This window comes from Acartia tonsa, chromosome 7 (assembly GCF_053477335.1).
Source record: "Acartia tonsa isolate MP-2025a chromosome 7, ASM5347733v1, whole genome shotgun sequence".
In the NCBI taxonomy this organism is placed as follows: Eukaryota; Metazoa; Arthropoda; class Copepoda; order Calanoida; family Acartiidae; genus Acartia; species Acartia tonsa.
Genome location: NC_137266.1, coordinates 19,662,405 through 19,676,387, shown reverse-complemented (window position 1 = coordinate 19,676,387; position 13,983 = coordinate 19,662,405). Strand labels below are relative to the sequence as shown.

At 30.4% G+C, this 13,983-nt stretch overlaps 1 protein-coding gene across 1 annotated transcript in view; it reads left to right on the top strand.

The window, feature by feature from the left end:
- LOC145325019 (uncharacterized) overlaps window positions 1–13,736 on the top strand; it is a 39,440-nt gene extending 25,704 nt beyond the window's left edge. Inside the window, exons 9-14 of the mRNA XM_080167811.1 lie at window positions 4,007–4,064; window positions 4,468–4,539; window positions 7,604–7,687; window positions 8,291–8,658; window positions 11,747–11,849; window positions 12,325–13,736. Coding sequence (XP_080023937.1) covers window positions 4,007–4,064; window positions 4,468–4,539; window positions 7,604–7,687; window positions 8,291–8,658; window positions 11,747–11,849; window positions 12,325–12,412 — 773 coding nt within the window. The 3' untranslated portion in view covers window positions 12,413–13,736. The remainder of the gene's footprint in view (window positions 1–4,006; window positions 4,065–4,467; window positions 4,540–7,603; window positions 7,688–8,290; window positions 8,659–11,746; window positions 11,850–12,324) is intronic.
- The last annotated feature ends 247 nt before the right edge of the window (window positions 13,737–13,983 follow it).

Sequence of the window (13,983 nt, the reverse complement as noted above, 5' to 3'; positions counted from 1 at the left end):
CTTTTTTATTATTCAAAGGTGGTTGGAAATAAAAGACATAATTTAAGTAACCTTTTAAAAATAGTAACTTTTTCAACTTTGACTGTACAATGTACATTTTATGTTTATTTAGCAAGAATGAATGACCACACATTGACATAAAACAACTTGCAAGTTCATACAGTCGGGATCATGAAACCAAGTTTAACATTGTTAAACCTTAAACTATAATTTTAACAATAATGTTATCTCATTTGCAATTTGTTGGGTTAGTTATAAGTTATTATTATAGCCAAACCCGGTTTATGACTGAAAGATTTGAAAACCTACTGTTTTTAGAACACGTTGGCATTTTTATTCAATTTGTCTTCTAAAGGGATCAGTAATATTTGACATAATATCATTTGCCATTAATTCATTTCACATAAAACATTTGACATAAAATCATTTCACATAAAGGTACATTTGAAATAAAAACATTTCACATAAAGGTACATTTAACATAAAGGTACACTTTACATAAAAACGTTTCACATAAAGGTACATTTGACATAAAGGTACATTTGGCATAAAGGTACACTTCACATAAAGGTACATTTCACATAAAGGTACATTTCACATAAAGGTACATTTCACATAAAGGTACATTTCACATAAAGGTACGTTTGACATAAAGGTACATTTCACATAAAGGTACATTTGGCATAAAGGTACATTTCACATAAAGTTACATTTCACATAAAGGTACATTTGACATAAAGGTATGTTTGACATAAAGGAACATTTCACATAAAGGTACATTTCAAATAAAGGTATATTTGGCATAAAGATACACTTCACATAAAAAAAATTTTAACAGAAACATTTTACATAAAGATACATTTCACATAAAAAATTTTCTCATTAAAGAATTTTTCACATAAAGATATATTTCACATAAATTTGTTATAAATTATATTTGTCATAAAAACATTTGTCATGGGTACAAGAATAAAATTTTGGGTACCAGTATAAAACTTGGGTACTAGTATAAAACTTTGAGTACAAGTATAAATTTTTGGGTACCAGTAAAAACTTTGGGTACAACTTACAAGTATAAAACTTTGGGTACCAGGAAAAAACTTTGGGTACCAGTATAAAACTTTAGGTACCAGAATAAAATTATAAAAAAAATGATTTTATGCGAAGTGTAGTTTTATATGAAATGTACCTTTATGTCAAGTTTACTTTTATTTGAAGAGTACCTTTATGTTAAATGTATCTTTATGTCAAGTGTACCTTTATTTAAAATGTACCTTTATGTTAAATATACCTTTATGTGAAATGTTTTTTATGTGAAATGTACCTTTATGTTAAATATACCTTTATGTGAAATGTTTTTTATGTGAAATGTACCTTTATGTTAAATATACTTTTATATAAAACGTTTTTTGATTGTAAAATATATGTCAAATGTTTTATGGGAAATGTACCTTTATGTTAAATGTACCTTATGACAAATGTACCTTTATGGCAAATGTACCTTTATGAGAAATGTACCTTTACGCCAAATGTACCTTTATATGAAATGTACCTTTGTGTGAAACGTTTTTTTTGTGTAGTTTACCCATATGTAAAATATACATTTTTGTTTAAAATTTTTTTTTTTATGTGAAGTGTATCTTTATGCCAAATATACCTTTATGTGAAATGTAACTTTATGTGAAGTGTACCTTTATGTGAAATGTAACTTTATGTGAAATGTACCTTTATGTCAAATGTAACTTTATGTCAAGTGTACCTTTATGTCAAACGTACCTTTATGTGAAATGTACCTTTATGTGATGTGTACCTTTATGCCAAGTGTATCTTTATGCCAAATGTACCTTTATGTGAAATGTACCTTTATGTCAAATGTACCTTTATGTTAAATGTACCCTTATGTCAAATGTACCTTTATGTGAAATGTACCTTTATGCCAAATGTACCTTTATGTGAAGTGTACCTTTATGTGAAATGAGTTTATGTGAAACGTTTTTATGTGAAGTGTACCTTTATGTGAAATGAGTTTATGTCAAATTATACTTTATGTTAAATGTTTTATGTGAAATGAATTTATGTGAAGTGATATTATGTCAAATATTACTGATCCCTTCTAAAGCACGAAACCCTCCCACACCTCAAAAAAAGGAAAACCCTAAATAGAAATCAAGGAGGGGTGGGTTAGTTTTTGAGTTACTTTTACTTTTTTTTTGTTTAGGTTGGGTTATTTTAGGCAAAGGTTAGCCACTCCGGGTTAGGGAACATGAGGTTTAACATTTTTCATTTTTTTCAAAACCAAGTGGAGAACTGTCTAACGTGCTTGACATGCAAAATGAGGAAAAAAAACATCAACCTATCAATTTATGTTTCTACATATTAAGGCTTGATTTCGTGCTCCCAGCTGTTTATACAATCTATACTCATCCCTTTGACAGCTTAGAAAAATAAATATTGTTTTGTGGCGGATTATTTGTCCTAAATATGTTGAGACAATGAATAATGTTTTTATAAGGAGGGGGAGGGAGGCTTCTCTAACCCCAAAGGATAAGTTTTAAGCCAATTTTAGTAAAATTCGTCAATTTTAGTGTTTTATTTTAAAAAATTATCTTAAACGGCTTAAAATCTAGTGAGCTATTAAATTGCTATGATTAATTAAATGACCTACCAAATAAATAAGTTTTTTACTCATCTAATTCTTATTTGGCGCTTTTTAAAAGTGAAGCTTTTCTATAATTAGAGTCGGTCCGTCCGTCCGTCCGTCCGTAACGGATAGCTTTTTTCGTTAATTTAGGCATGTTAGAATTGTCCTATTGATTTCAAATTTTGCATGATGATTCCTGTAATAGTTAGGTACGATTTAGAAAGCGTAGCAACTCTATAATCATTACCAGAATGTCCGTACGTCCATTTTAAACATGTTGATTTTTTTTACATTTTAAACAACAAATTTGTATGTGACCTAATTATCCGATTGGTATGATTTTTGATATACTGATTCCTGGGACAACAAAGTACAATATTATAAGCGAAGCATTCTGATTATTCAGTTCTGACATTATACAAGCTTTAATGTCCGTTTGTCCTACCGTTTCAGTGCTTCGCTTTTATGGATGTTGTCATCCTTGTTTGATGTTGTTCATTATAGCCAAAGAAGGATCAGGTGATATTAGACCGTAAATTACACTGTTACCCAAAGTTTTATAACTGTGTAAACCAGACTTTTCAACCAAAAAGTAGAATCTGCACTTTTGGTAATCTTATTTATCTTTATGTGTGTATTTATTGTATTTTCGAACCTTGATTTTACCACGTGAAAGAATAAGAATATAAAAATAACACATGGAGTTTCTCTTTAAGCTGCAGTATAAAAGTCGACAAAGATAAATCTGGTAAAATTAGGTTTTTACAGGGAGGGAGAGGACACTGAACAATATTTTCTGAATTATCTAAACTATTCTATAGCTTTTCTAATTCCTATCTTTGGATATCTACAAAAAAAAAAGATAATTTGTGGTTAATCTCTCATTGCCATATCCCTCCCCCCAGGGTTTAAATTGCGGGGATAATGTTAAGTATTGTTTGAGATTACTTGGGGTTATTTAACATTAGAGGCCATCAAGATTTTTAGTAGAACAGCTCAGGAATAAGGTATAACAGACAATTGAAAGATAAGGGAAACAATTAGGGGCAGCTGAAAAATATTTAAATTAGATACTTTATTAAGAAAATTCTTTCATTTTAGGTTTAATAATAAAACCGTTTTTATTGGGGGTGGGGGCTATTCATTCGGAAGGGGTGTGTAAAATACCTCCTGAAAATAGCCAAAAACCATCACAGGATCAGTTTATGTATAATAATCTCTGAGACGCACAACCTTCCCAGTTCAGCGGTTACTAAGATCTTAAGCTTCAGGTGGACAGACAGACATCGTAGTTTTTTACATTTTTAATTCCAACATAAAAAGTTTTTTTTAGTGAAACTTCACATTCACACATTTTTTGTTTAGGAGAGAAGATGCCTCAGCCAATGCCCAGCTCTAAAAAAGTAGTCTCTAGATACCACAGGTACAATTTATTTTCGGATGGGGGGAAGGGGGCAGTTGACAAACTGTAGCAATTGATTTAAAAGCATACGACTATTGAAGTGTTGGTTTGTAATTGTGAACTTTTTTGTTTCCCTCAAATTTATCATAATGAAATTGTATCAAATGCTTCATTGAAATGAAAAGATTTTCAATGAGACCCTATTTTCGTTCCAGTGGAACCTTTTGATTATATTAATACCTAAGCAACTAGGAAATTTCTAATTCATATCCAATAAGGTATCTCTTGAAAAATATATAAATGTTCTTTATTTCATTGAAACTATTGATTTAGACAATAATATGTAGTTGCTCCGCCAGAATTTTCCGAGATTTTTAGCTTTATACAAAAACCTTACTGTTAATACAACAGGATACTATTTTAGAGAGACAGCTACTGAAGTTCGAAGACACAAATCGCATAATCCGAAAAATGAAAAGTTCACTTGTTCTGCCAGGTAAAATTATTTCTTTTAAAACCTTTTAATATAACGGTTTTTATTTTAAAGATGCACATCTGATCTACATGTCTTAATGTATTACACACTGACACTTTTTAAAAGTGAAGCTTTTATATAATTAGGGTCGGTCCGTCCGTCCGTACGTCCGTACATCCGTAACGGAGACATTTTTTTTGTTAATTTAGACATGTTAGAATTGTCCTATCGATTTTAAATCTTGCATGGTGATTCCTTTAATAGTTAGGTACGATTTAGAAAGCGTAGCAACTCTATAATCATCACCAAAATGTCCGTACGTCCATTTTAAAAATGTTGATTTTTTTACTATTTTAACAACAAATTTTTATTTGATCTAATCATCCGATTGATCTGATTTTTTGTATATTGATTCCTGGGACAACAAAGTATAATGTAATAAGCGAAGCAACTCTATAATCAAGTCCTAAAAATGTAAGTATGTCCATAAACATTATCCTGAATCAAGCAGTTTTTCAACAAATTTACTTACAATTTTGCTTAAGCTTTGACTCTTATACCTATATATTATGATTATTTAGTTCTGACACTATTCAAGTGTTAATGTCCGTTTGTCCTACCGTTTCAGTGCTTCGCTTTTATGGATGTTGTCATCCTTGTTTATAAATGCATTCTTTCATTTGTTTAACTTAAAAATTTTAGCACCTTTTGTATTACACCTTGACTTGTTGCAGTGTTCAAACTTTTCAAGAAGGGGTAACTTGGTTTATCATCAATTATTGGATGTACACCAATTTATCTTCTATTGTCTTATTCCTGACACAAATCAAGAACGAGATAAATTTGATTTGATGGCTGCTATTGAATATAGACCGAAACGTTATTTTTCAAAGGTTTTGTGATTTTCTTTTAGTTTTTGCTTATCATCTTCCTTCCTTTTCTTCGTTTTGACCATTGTCATCTTCTTTATAAATCACTTTGTGCGTTTGTATGTTCATTAAAGCATTAAAATAATGTACTTTATTATTTTTTATCTTGTGGGTTTCGTCGTATACCTAACCCAAAATTACCTATCAAAAGTCCCTCCGCAAATTATGACGTCATACTATAGAATAACCAATGAGAGGCCAGTATACACTGTAATTGACCAATTGTAGAATTTATGCTGGCCTCTCATTGGTTATTATATCTTATGACGTCATAATCTGTGTAGGGACTTTAATCATCTTCTGATTCATTATTTTTACATGTTCTCCAAGTTATATGCATGCGTCTGAATTTACTGGCTGTAGAATTACATAATCATTATAATTAATTGTCTTTATAATGCATGTATTATCAAAGACTGTTTTCCTACATTCTTTCAAAGAAAAAAGTTTAGAAAATACTTTAGAGTGTGTGAATGACTAGCCATAGATACAGGTATATGTTTAAGCAAAAGAAAATAATTCTATTTTTATATTTCAACTATTTTTCTAATGACAAATAGCATTGTTAGTAGCGAAGCTACTCTATTATAAATTTTGTTTGTCTGTCTGTCCGTAAAGCACTGGGGGAAATGTGATTTTCTCAGCTGCTATTTAAGAAAGTCTGCTGATTTATTTGTGCAGATATTCTGCCCAGAGCATCAAGCATACAATTTACTTAATACGTCAGTATGTTGGTCAAGTCATTTATATATTGACACGTAAATTTCCTTCTGGCTTTTTTTTATTTATTCCCTTTTTTCTATGACCCCTGAACATCTACACTTTCATTTGTCTAACCATAATCATTTTTTGCTTCACTACTTATGGATGTTGTCATTCTTGAGTAATGAATAATTATTTAGAGGATGGAGAGTGTAATCAATGACAAAGCCCAAATTGTGTTGAAATTGTGTCAAAAATGATCCATAAAATGAGGGAGATGAGAGAAGAAAACCCCTAAAAAAGAGGTGGATTATACCTAATGGTTATTACGTCACATGGATCATTTTTGTAACAATGTTAACACAATTGGGGCTTTGTCTTATAAATTTATCCTTCATGTTCCTATTCATGCATCCATGTAAATAATAGAATAAGCTAAACGTGCAGATTTAAGTGAAAATGTCAAGGATTTGTCCAAGCTGTATTCATACATTCAGTTAAGGAATCTAAAAAATACTCTTTAATGCAATTTTTTACAATTCTGCAGCTAGAAAAAAATCAAGTAATGCCAGCGGCTTACGTTTAGGGCGGTTGAATTGCATGACAGACAGACAGACAAACGGACAAAACAATGTAATGAATAGATGCGCTTATGTCATAGAAAAATTCACTGAAAATTTCAGCTGTCTATCTTTAACAGCAGCTGAAAAATTAATGTCTGTTATAGCGGACTGACGGACTGGCTGACTTCAGGACTAACGGACTCACTGATGGGCAGACACAGCGAATTGTGGAGCAGCTTTAATTCTAATAAAAAATATTCTAATTAGAATAATTGTACAATTGCATCAATAATCCAAAATGTTTTCCTTACTGTCTTAAGTTGAAACAAATCATTGATTTATCATATGTGTGTCGACATAATTTCTAAATTAACAAGGATGACAACATCCATACAAGCGAAGCACTGAAACGGTAGGACAAACAGACAATAACACTTGTATAGTGTCAGAACTGAATAATCAGAATATAAATGTATAAGAGTCAAAGCAAAATTGTAAGTAAATTTGTTGAAAAACTGCTTGATTCAGGATAATGTTTATGGACATACTTACAATTTTAGGACTTGATTATAGAGTTGCTTCGCTCATTACATTATACTTTGTTGTCCCAGGAATCAATATATCAAAAATCAGATCAATCGGATGATTAGATCACATAAAAATTTGTTGTTAAAAAAGTAAAAAAAAATCAACATGTTTAAAATGGACGTACGGACATTTTGGTGATGATTATAGAGTTGCTACGCTTTCAAATTCGTACATGCAAAATTTGAAATAGATAGGACAATTCTAACATGCCTAAATTAAAGAAACGTACGGACAGACGTACGGACGGACCGACCCTAATTATAGAAAAGCTTCGCTTTTAAAAATAACATTTTTCTTTTGTAGAGGGAACCCAGCTCCTACCCTGTATTGGACTGTAGATGGGGTAGTTGTCAAGAATTCAAATCAAGCCAAGATCATAAATAAAAAGTAAGTTAATCTGTTACTATTTACTATTACTAGCAGCTTCGCCCCTAGCCTCTAGGGGCTTTGCCCCATGAGGAAATTAAAAAAAAATTAAGTACTACTGGTGCTGCTGCTAGTAGTTTTATGTGAACTAACTTCCCCACAAGAAAAAAAATTGTGGAAAAATAGGTACCTACGCAAGAAAAAAATTGGGGTGAAGGGGGGGTGTCCCACCACTCAAGAAAATAGCCTAAAACTACCACAGGACCAGTAGGTATATTCCCTGAAGAGTAGAATCCGATCGGTTCAGTGGTTACCGAGATCTTAAGGGACAGAAGGACGGACGGACGGACAGACAGACATCGTTCTACTTTTACTATTTACTATTAGTGCTCAAATTGTATAAAGGCATGAATGCTTTGCAATTTTTATTTATCACTAAAAATATATACTTTTTTATCCATCTAAAATTCTGATGTGGTTATTGTTTGCTTTAGAAAAAACTAAAAAAAATTAACCCTATTATCCTAAAGTTATCAGTATGTTAAAAGTCAGAAACTATACTTTTCACACAATTTTAATGAAAGGCATCTAAACAACATCTAATAAAAATTTGTTTTTACTTAGGATCTCGAAATATCTGCGAAAATCAATTTTACGAATCCGAGGACCCTTAATGGAGAACACCTACCTCCAATGTCACGCAGTCAATACCTATGGCCGCGATTCCCGCGTCAAACCGCTAAACCACAATGAGGAGGAACCTCCGCTTGAGGAAACCAACCGCCAAACAGCTGCAGTTTCAGCATTACCCACCTTCAGCTCCATATATGCGGCGATGCAATCGGCTGCCGAATCTACAACACAGCCGCCGCAAACGTCTTTCTATCCGGTGTCGTCTGCAGGTTCTGGAAACAGGATGTCTAAAAAGCTGCAGGGGTTCAGATCTGTACAGAAAATGGGGTCACATCATCATTCTGCCGGCAAATACAGAGGTAAAGCTTTACATATTATTTTCGTTAGACGGTACTTCTATTTTAAAAATATAAGTAACAAAAATATTTCTTAAATAACATCTAAAAAGAAATTTGCCATATTATGAGGCAATTAGCATTAATACTAAAACATATATCTACCAAATGATACTAATTTACTGCTTTTCATATATAATTAAGAATCAACATTTTTATAAATAAATAGATTTTAAAAATACTTTTTTCTTCAAATCATTAACTTTTGTACATTTTATATGTTGAATATGCAATTTGAATATAAACAACTTATTTGTCCATCCATGTACGTCACAAAATTGAAATGCATTTTCCAAAGTTGTTTTTATACTTGAATCTTTGTCAGTTTAGACACATTTTCATTTAACTTGAAGGTCAATTAATAGTATTTGTTAAAACTACATAATTATATCTTTTTCAATTGCTAATCCAAAGTTTATGTTATAAAAAAAACATTCATAAAAAATACATTGTACATTAGGGTAGATACAAAAATGATTATTTATTAACAAAACTTAAACTAATTAAAATTAAATTTCATTTAAATTCGATGCCCTTTTTCTGTTTTTATGTTATACGCTGTCATTTATTTAATCTGTTGAAAGGAACTTTATCTTAGACTTATGTTGCAAGTAAAACGCCATAATCTGAAATGTAAACATTTTTGTAGCTTATAACAAAAATATATGTATGACTTTGAAAGTTATTTTGATTAAAACTTTTAATTTTAACACTTAGAATGTTTGATAATGGTATGAATGAAAAAAAAACTGTTATTTAGAAAACACAGAGGAATTAAATCAATAGTAATTCACCTGACCTAAAGTAACTGGTACATTTTGACGGATCAGATATATAGAAAGACAGATGGATAGACTCAATTTATATAAAAATCCTATGGCAATGTACTAAAAAATTCTGAGAAACAATTTGTACCTTTTGACATTCACTTGGTATAAAAAATGTTTAAACGTTCCTTTTTTATTGTGACACCTTGAATCCTCTCGGGCAAAGAAAAATATTTGTTGTCTGGGCTTGAGAGTGGATAAAATCAACATGGCCTACATTTAATATACAGCACTGAGCCCAACACAGGCCCATACACAAATATATAGGGTGTCCACCAACAAAGTTTTCGATGGTGGGTTAAATTAGGGTCCGATTTTATAGAGTAAACATTTTACATCTGGGTTTTCTCAAGTTTCACAACTATGAACAAAACAAAGAAATACTCCGAAAAAGATAAATTGATCAGTATTTTAGTATATAATATTTATTTAGCCTATTGCTTTTAAACTAGAGTGCACTATCGATGAAAAGTTGCCTGGCATTGTATATTCAAGTACATATCAATTTACAATTGTGATTATTTGAAAGTCTCTTATTATAGAGATATTTTTTCTCTTGAATTTTTTGTTAGGCCTTTTCTTTAATAATTAACAATTAAATACACGGGTTAAAGTATCTATTGTTAAATTGAGGATGGCAAATTTATATAGAAATTTGCAGATATTTTATGGGACACACTGTAAACTCACAATATCATTATACAACAATTTTTTATTTCTTTGGCCACGTGCATTTGAGGCTATAAGGCCCAGCTGTAACCGACCGCAATAAACAGGAAAGGACTTTAATAGTTGAAATTAGTATATGATAGTTTATATTACTTTGGATTTATTTCAATGTTTTATTTGCTGTTTAATAGTTAGCTCTTTCACACAAGGTAGGGGGAGGGGGGGGGGGGTACGTTGAATCTGATACCTCCCCCCCTCTCCATTTTGTAAAATAATTTGCAATACCAAAAACATACAATTAATTATTTAAATGGCATTATTATCATAATCTGCCAATATAATTTGCATTTCTAAGATTAATCTAAAACCGGATGCAACAGGGATTCAAAGGATATGCATATTTTTTTCATGTTGTTTAGGTTTTGTTCTGATTTTTAAGTATGGCTTAGAACCATTTTTAATTAATTAATTTCGAATACATATTAGAATTTTTTTCCAAAATAAAAGAGTTTATGGGAATGCGATATAGTTGACATTACTTGTTTTTTTAAAGCAAAAAAGTTACTTGTAGAAAAATTAATAATTATCAAAGAATGTGTCTCTGATAAGGACAAAACTAATATAGAGATGCTTTATATTAGTCTTGGAATCATTTTATTATGGGAGTAGGACTACCATAGAAATTAAATGACATAGCCTAACCATCGTATTCCTTGGGCATGGTGCAGTCTTTAACTTAAATTTAATGTATATGTCTAGAAAACTTACTAAAATCCTATTAAATAGCTTATCCCTAAACCCGAAGGATGCATACATCAATAATAGTTTACATTCTCTACTCACAAGGGATTTACAACTTTGATTGGGCTTAAACTTCAGATTATAGCTAGGCTTGGTAAGAAATTTACAAGGTTATTTTACACTACTGTATCACATACTAGCGACAACGCCCCTAAAGGCCTTTAGGGGCACGTAAAAGGTTTACCAAAATATATCCGCTAAGAGCCACTTTGTATTTTTTTACGATTTCTCATTGGAGACCTTACCAGGACCTATGAGAAGCTACACAGTAAAGGAGAACCATATCGGTTCAGCTGTTAGCGAAATCTTTCGATGCAGACAGACACACATATACACACGCAGAGATCCTTTTACTTTATTGTAAGGGTTAGGAAAATTTAAATTTTCGATGCAACCCTAAATATGAGAGAAATATGAAAACAATACCAATTGGGTTTTAGCTTTAAAACTTCTTATCATTCCAAATTAAACTATAAAGTGTAAAAGCTTCGAAAAATATATGTGAAAATGAGGTTAAAACCCACCTTAAATTTATTTTTAACTTAAAGGGGGGGTTTAGATACATACACACAAACATTCTATGTCCCTTAAAGAAAAAAATTAAAAATCCTATTATAAAGTTGATTTTCCAAACGTTACAACCAATAATTGTAATTTCAAAGAGTAATTTTGTGTATTATTATTGGTGATGTATAACAATTTAACAGCCATTGTCGTATCCTTTAAGATCCCAAAATATATTATCTTATTTTAAGGCTTGAAGAACCCAATGGAGAGTACAGGTTGCCCAGTGGAGAATTACTGTATGAATGGAGGAACTTGCCAATACTATTCTAATATTGGAGAACTAACTTGCCAGTAAGTACATTTTTTAAAATAACAATAGTTTTTGGGCATTGGCAACGTTTTTTCAGTATTCGTTTTCGTAGATTTTGTACTTTCTTTTCTCTCCCCCACTAATTACAGTTAGGTAGAATTTCAAATGTATGATATGAGAGAAGATTAGATTAGTGACTATCAATAATATTTCGATCAAACGCTTTTCTAAAGTTACACTACTATTTCAAAAGTTTACCCCATAAAGTTTTTTTTGCCTCTTTTTAATTAAAACTGTCAATAAGTGACTTTTCAAATGGCACAAATATGAAACTTTTTTAAACAAAATTTTGCTTTAGAGTGTGTTTTGATATTTTTACCTATAGTTTCAAAGATAGGAGGGGGGAATAGTAACTACTTCTGTATTTGGACGCACACTGGAATAAGGATTAAAGGGTTTCACTAAATAATAATTGCTAAAATTAAAATTCTTATATATATTAAACTTATATTTTAGTTGTTCCAAAGGATTCCAAGGCCGACGGTGTGAAAGAAAGTATGTGAGTACGACAGGACAACTGCCAAGCACAACCATCAACTTCTAAATATAAAAATTTAAACTTAAACTGGTGGATTTTAGTGATAATGTATTTGTAATTTACATGCTCTATATATTCTTTAAACAGAAATCGCAAGAAATTTTTGTCATACGTCTAAATTGAAAACTAATCTTAATTATAATAGCAAAACATCAATTAAACAATTTTTGCTGGTTGATGTTTTCCTTCTTGTGCGTTTAGTAATTTGCTAAATATTAAGGGACCAAAGTAAATTCTATTTCTATTTCTAAAACTCTTTGATGGACCAATATTTCAATCTTTAAATCACGTTCTGAATTTTATATAAAAAGTTATATTGCTAGCATAAAATCATTTTATATTAAACAATTTGTTTTGATATACATTTACTTAAAATATTCATCTCATATGCTTATAATATAAATCTTCCTATTTCCCTTAAAGTGAATTTTTCTATATCAAGCTTTTTTTGCATATTCTCATTAATGTAAATTTTATCCTTTTTAAAGATCTCATGTAGAGGCTTATTTATATGTACTTAAGTCAAATATTATATATACTCAACAATACAAATATAATAAATCTAAATGTAAAATATAAATTATTCTAAAGGTTAAAAGTTAAAAGAAAGTCTTTTTAAAATTCTACAATTTTTTGACAAACAAATTCTTATGTTATCGCTTGCCTTTTTAAAATTGCCTTAGAAAGTTGTTTTAATTATTTATTCTTTTGAAGTTAATAATATAAACTCTGTTTATTTTTAGTTTATCTAAAATGTTTATAAAAGTTGAATTTTAAGATGAAAAATTTATGATCATTACAAAAGAGATGGAAATATCATTTCTCGTATTCATTCGAAACCGGTGGATTAAGACCGGTTCTAATCCATAAGAAAAAACTATGTCTAGCATCGTATTATATCCAGTTTTCTACAAATATAAAAATTTTGTACAATCATATAAGATTGATCCGCGGAAATCTGTTTATTATACGATGCAAGAAATAACTATTTGCAGTTACACAAAATAAGATATAATCCCATTATGGCTTAAAGTGGTATTGCAAACCTACAGGCGGGCGCCATAATACCTTACCTAACCCAACCAAAAATAATGACCAACGAAATTTTTTTTAAAAATGGGATCCCTTTTCGATTATAGTTTTTGAACTTTTCGCTTTGTCAATTCTAGTCTTGATTTAGATGTACCGTAAAAGAATAATGTTACTACTGCCACTTTTGTTTATTGCTGCACAAAATCTATTTTGTTAATTTAATCGTTATCTTATGTTTTGTTAGTCTTTTTATCATTATTATTATTATGCTTATTGTTGGAATAGATTTATAATGAAATGTTTGGTTTATTTTTTGCTAACTATATATATATATATATTAAATTTGATCAGACCTAACCTACCTAAAATACTTTTTAAAAATTCTGTATATTTTAAAATTACTGTTTGGTCCATATGCAATTGCTAAGGAAACCGCATAAAAATTAAAATTGGTATCATACTTATGTCACCAAAAACCTATTGGATAAACAGGATAAATGTGTTGACCGTAATACAGGCGTATGTACCATTCATTGGTAGAATTT